General features: G+C 39.5%; 1 protein-coding gene across 1 annotated transcript; it reads right to left on the reverse strand.

Annotated features, from left to right (window-relative positions):
* Positions 1-399: 399 nt before the first annotated feature.
* On the reverse strand, positions 400-1,301 carry LOC115694164 (germin-like protein subfamily 1 member 7). The gene is made up of 2 exons (XM_030621283.2): positions 1,114-1,301; positions 400-1,027 (listed from the first exon to the last, which is right to left on the reverse strand). Exons 1-2 carry the CDS (start codon positions 1,229-1,231, stop codon positions 474-476), a joined length of 672 nt encoding a protein of 223 aa, XP_030477143.1. The 5' UTR covers positions 1,232-1,301; the 3' UTR covers positions 400-473.
* Positions 1,302-5,031: the final 3,730 nt, after the last annotated feature.

Genomic DNA, 5,031 nt, shown 5'->3' on the forward strand with positions numbered 1-5,031 from the left:
GATAATGATGTCAGCTCTTCTTATTCTTTGGCAACCGGAGGGCAGTGTGTGAAATGATCACCCTGATGAATTCTTCAAACATTCTCTTAACCCAATCACAAGACTTTGAAATCAGACTATTTACTAGGGTAGCATATAATTTTGATGATATTCTCTTTAGAGTACACATTTCCTTGATCTGATGAGCAATATATAATATTAGATAACATCCTTCCGACTTCCGAGTTCATCATAGTTTAGTATTATTGTACACTTCCAGACAAGGTGTAAGTTTCGTTTCACATTTATAACCATTTGGTTGAGGCATGAATTCGGTCATCGTCATTACGCATGAGAGAGAGAGAGGTAACAATCTTTTATTTGAATCAGTCATACATGAGGTACATAGTATGTGTGTATAGCAACCACTTATGGAAACAAGGTTAATGTTGTAATTCAATTATTCATGTAACTTATGATGGTCATAGATTCTTTTAGTTGTTGTCGTACCAAAACTGCGCCTGGAGGTAGTCAACAACCTTCTTGTCCACTTGGAAGGCCTTGGTGAGAACATCATCAGAAATGGGTGGCTTTGCTCCGAAGACAGCATTAGCAATGGTAATGACTCCTGGGTTTTGGCTGCTAAGACCAGCAAAGGCCAGCGCATATGTGTTTCCGATATTCAACTGGAAGTGAATGAGACCAATAGGGAACACAAACACGTCCCCCTTGTACAGGACTTTGGTGAAAAGAGTGTTGTTTAATTGGTTGGATGTGACGAAGCCAACAAGTAGCGTACCCTCCACCACGACGAGAACCTCGGTTCCACGAGGGTGAGTGTGGGGAGGATTTAGGCCGCCGGGAGCGAAGTCAAGGCGAGCCATGGATATTCCAAGAGTGTTGAGTCCTGCAAATTCGTTGACAGACGCCGGTGTGACTTTTGATCCGAGCGGATTCGATGTGTTTCCGGGATTCCTGAACCCCATAAAGACGAAATCATCAGCTGTGGCTTGTTTCGGGTCCTTGCAGAACATTCCATTCACGAATACTGTATAAGAAAAACAATTTGAGTAAAGTTTCGACATCATAAGGCAGAAGTGAAAGACACGAATAATGCAAGAATGGAGGACCAACCTCCAGAGCTCATGTCATTAGTGGCCACGCATATGTCCTGAAGAGGACTCGGGTCATAAGCAAGAGCAGTGGCAGTTGCCAAAGCCAATATGAGAAAGCTAATCGGGAGAAACTTCATTGTGGCTGTGGATAGGAGTTAGGGCCTTGATCTCAAGTTCTAACCTTTGCACAGACTAGTATTGCTTGAGGGAGGAGTGAGAAGTTGAATGGCAACATGATCTCTCTTTATAGAAGAAAATGTTTGCTCCAGTATATAGTTTATTTAGCAAGTTTCCCTGCCGATTACCAAGTCTTCAGAGGTTTTGTCTATTACCCCCTTCTCAAGTCCAAGGATGAATTACTCCATAACAACTACCACGACTCGGCGATTTGTTTGACTTTGTCTCCTTCTGCTTAAATAATGCGTATCACCTGATACGGAAATGGTTTTTGATGAAGGTTCCATCGTTGTACCTTTTCATCGTTTCTTTTACAACTCTTTAGCATATCTCAAAGAAGGGTACCAAGTAAAGTGCATTTCTTGTGACAAGTCTAGTATCCGGAAAGGATTGATTAATCGAGATTGCAAAGGAACAATTTCCACACGGGAAAATTACCAAAAAAACCGTAAACCAATTGCACTTGTGCCAATTGAGTTCTAAACTTTTCAATTTAGTCGAAAGTTATTGAAATAGATGCTGGCCGTCCTACATGGCATGGCTAGCGCTGACGTGGACAATTTTTATAAATTTTTAATATTTTTTAATTTTCTTTTGTTTGGTTTTCTTTCTTGTTTTTTTTTTTTACAATTCTGGGCTGGTGAGGGCCAGTAACCCTTGCCTAGCTGGGCCAAGGCGCCATTGTCCTTGTTGGCCATGGCAAGGTGCTCACGAGCCTCACCGGTCAACATGCAGGGCTCATAGCCCTCTCTTGCATCTGGGCAAGGGTATGTAGGACGGCTGGCATCCATGCCAGCAATTTTTGGTCAAAATTGGCCGGATGAATTTTATTTGTAAATTGTCAAAAGTTTAGAATTTTATTGGTACAATTGAAAGATTTATGACTTAATTGATACAAGTGCAATAGATTTATGATTTTTTTAGTAATTTTCCTACCGACCTATGTCGACGAACCTGATTTGTATGGGAACAGGGAGGGAGACGATTTCCAAAGTCAGTACGAAGCTCATGGCTTTGGCTGAGACGAAGAGGACGACTATGATCATGCCCTCACCCAGAATCATTATGGCGGGCGATGCGGGAAAGGTGGTCGTGGTGGCGGTTGGTAGAACCGCGGAGGTGGATGAATGCGGCTGTTATGACCACACGGATTAACGACGGGATTGAAGTTAGGATTACGATGCTAATCAGTGGAATCGTGGTGGTGATGACCGTGCCCATTGGAAGCAGGGGAATAACAACCACGTAGGAATTGAATTTGCAAAATGCCCTATTGAGAAGGTTGTTCATGGGCAAGAAATTGAAAATTTTGGAGTTTTCTTACGGAAAGTTGGATGATTTAGAGCTGGAAAAAGAATTTCAATATTTTCGCAGTGGCAAAGAGTTTATCCTTGTTTCAATTGCGTCATTTTGTTAGATAAAATAATGGATATGTTTGTTTTCATAATTTTATATATAATGTTATTATCTCAATCTTTGAGAATATCAAGATCAGATATGGGCAAGGAAATTGTCCAATTAGTGCAAGCCTTATTGCCTATTAAGTCATAAACTATCTAATTTTGTCAATTTAGTCCTAAACTTTTGCGCAAAATTCAATGTTGTTCTCTGTGTCAATTTTCACCGGAAACCGCTGACATGATGATGTACCACATAGGACAATCGACAATAATAAGACCACAACGTCAGCCATTTCGGGCAAAAATTGGCTAGAAGGATTAAGTTGAAATTTTATGCAAATGTTTAGGATTAAATTGGCAACATTGAGAAGTTTGTAATTGAATTGACATTCATACAATAAGTTTAGAACTGATTGGGCACAGGGCCTAAAACAACTAGACCAGGGCATTTAGATAGTTCAAAACGATGACTTGTCTAAATACGAATTATAGCCCAAGATTTAGTCTAAACCTAACCAAGAAATACCTTTTATTTTCGTGTATTTTCGTTGTTAAGGTAAATTTTTTTCCTAAAATGGAAAAAAGATATTAATTCGAGTTATGTTGTCCTAGGTATTATCCATGCAAAAGGGCTGCGAGACATCATAATCGTGGAAACTTCTGCGTGATCACCATTGATATCCTACATTAATCAGAATCTTTTGAACAAGTAAGATTAAGAATAAATGCTATAAAGTAGACATTGGAAGATTTTTTTTTTTGGTCGAAAGACATTGGAAGATTAGTGGGGGGTAAACGAGAGTAAAACAGGTCACAAGCCATAACAGAGGGCCAACTACCATGCAACTTGTTTGGCATGATGAGTCGCATATTTAACTCTGAAGTTATTCATCTATGGTGTGTGTTCTTCTTGATCGTGCCATTAATTGCATTGGGAATCCACTCGTTGGATCATGTAAGAAATCGAACTTTACTATACCCTCTTTTCACTAAATACACACCAGATGGCAGTGCATGTTGAATTGGCATTGATTAGAGCTCTCTCCATTCTGATTTTACCTTTGGTACATCCTCTTTCGCAAAAGGAAAGGTATTGCATAGAGAGCTTCATCTATTATATCATAAAAATCTTCGTGCATAGTTTCACTCTTTTGACTTTTCACTTTTTAGTCATTCAACCTTTGACAAATTTTTTCTTTGCTACCAACTCTTTATTCCTAGAATTATTTTCTATTCATCACTTCACCCATACACTATTTTTTCTTGTCATTCATCGTTTCATCAGTTTGATAAACAATGTAATCATTTTCATCCTTGCATCAACATTAGCAGAGAAAACTGAACTACTCTAATAAGTACACTATAAGCCATGCATATGACATGCTAAAAATTTTAAACTTGTTGCACGTTCAAAACACCGTGGTTGTGATTAACCATATTTCTTATCATTCATCTTTTTGTTTTTCCGTTTGGGAAACACATGGAGAACTCGAACTTACATGATCTTCAATCTTTTCAATTTATTTTCCAGGAAAACCATCCTGCTGAATTTGGTGCTCCAGCGACACGAGAAAATGGCAAGCCCCAGCACGAGGATCGACGATGGACGTGATGTGGACAGTGATAACTCCGGACTGATGAGAGAAAAGTTATCCGTGTTGATTGTGGATGATGAATTGCTCGTGCGTAAAGTACATGAGAAACTTGTGAGCAAGCTCAAATTAGCAAAACAAGTCCAGACTCAAACTGCCACAAATGGAAAGGAGGCGTTGGATCTTCACCTCTCTGGTTCATCTTTTGATATTATTCTCGTGGACCTGCAAATGCCCATCATGGATGGCACAAAAGAAAGATTAATTAATTCTTCATTCTGTCTCATATTTGACACATACATATGTACAATATCAAGTGGAGCTATGATGTTCAATTTCTTCCTTGTTTTCACGTGTGTAGGCGAAGAAGGAGCTGCGAGCGATGCGGGTAGAGAGCATGATCGTGAGAGTGACTTCGGTGGATGCCGGAGCCGACAAGGAAGCTTTCATGGAAGCGGGTCTGGATGAGTGCCTTCCGAAGCCACTGACTGCTGATAAGATCAAGTCTCTTGTTGAAACCCTAGAGAAGAACAAATAGAGATGTGACCATGGTCAGCGGGTAACTAAAGGAATAACAATGAGTGATCGTGCAAAATATAGAGTAATAGGGTTCACGTAAGTATATTTTTTTATATAGATCTATAACTGAGCATGGTAACATGAGTTTTGTAATCATGCAAGTCATTCACTGATTATATCTACTGCTTATTAATCAAAGGGAAGTTATGAAAACTAAGTGTTCGTCCTCTCTTGCGTGATGAAGATCGG

This window comes from Syzygium oleosum, unplaced genomic scaffold (assembly GCF_021117445.2).
Source record: "Syzygium oleosum isolate NSW1041296 unplaced genomic scaffold, Sole_v2.1 Sole_v2.06, whole genome shotgun sequence".
In the NCBI taxonomy this organism is placed as follows: Eukaryota; Viridiplantae; Streptophyta; class Magnoliopsida; order Myrtales; family Myrtaceae; genus Syzygium; species Syzygium oleosum.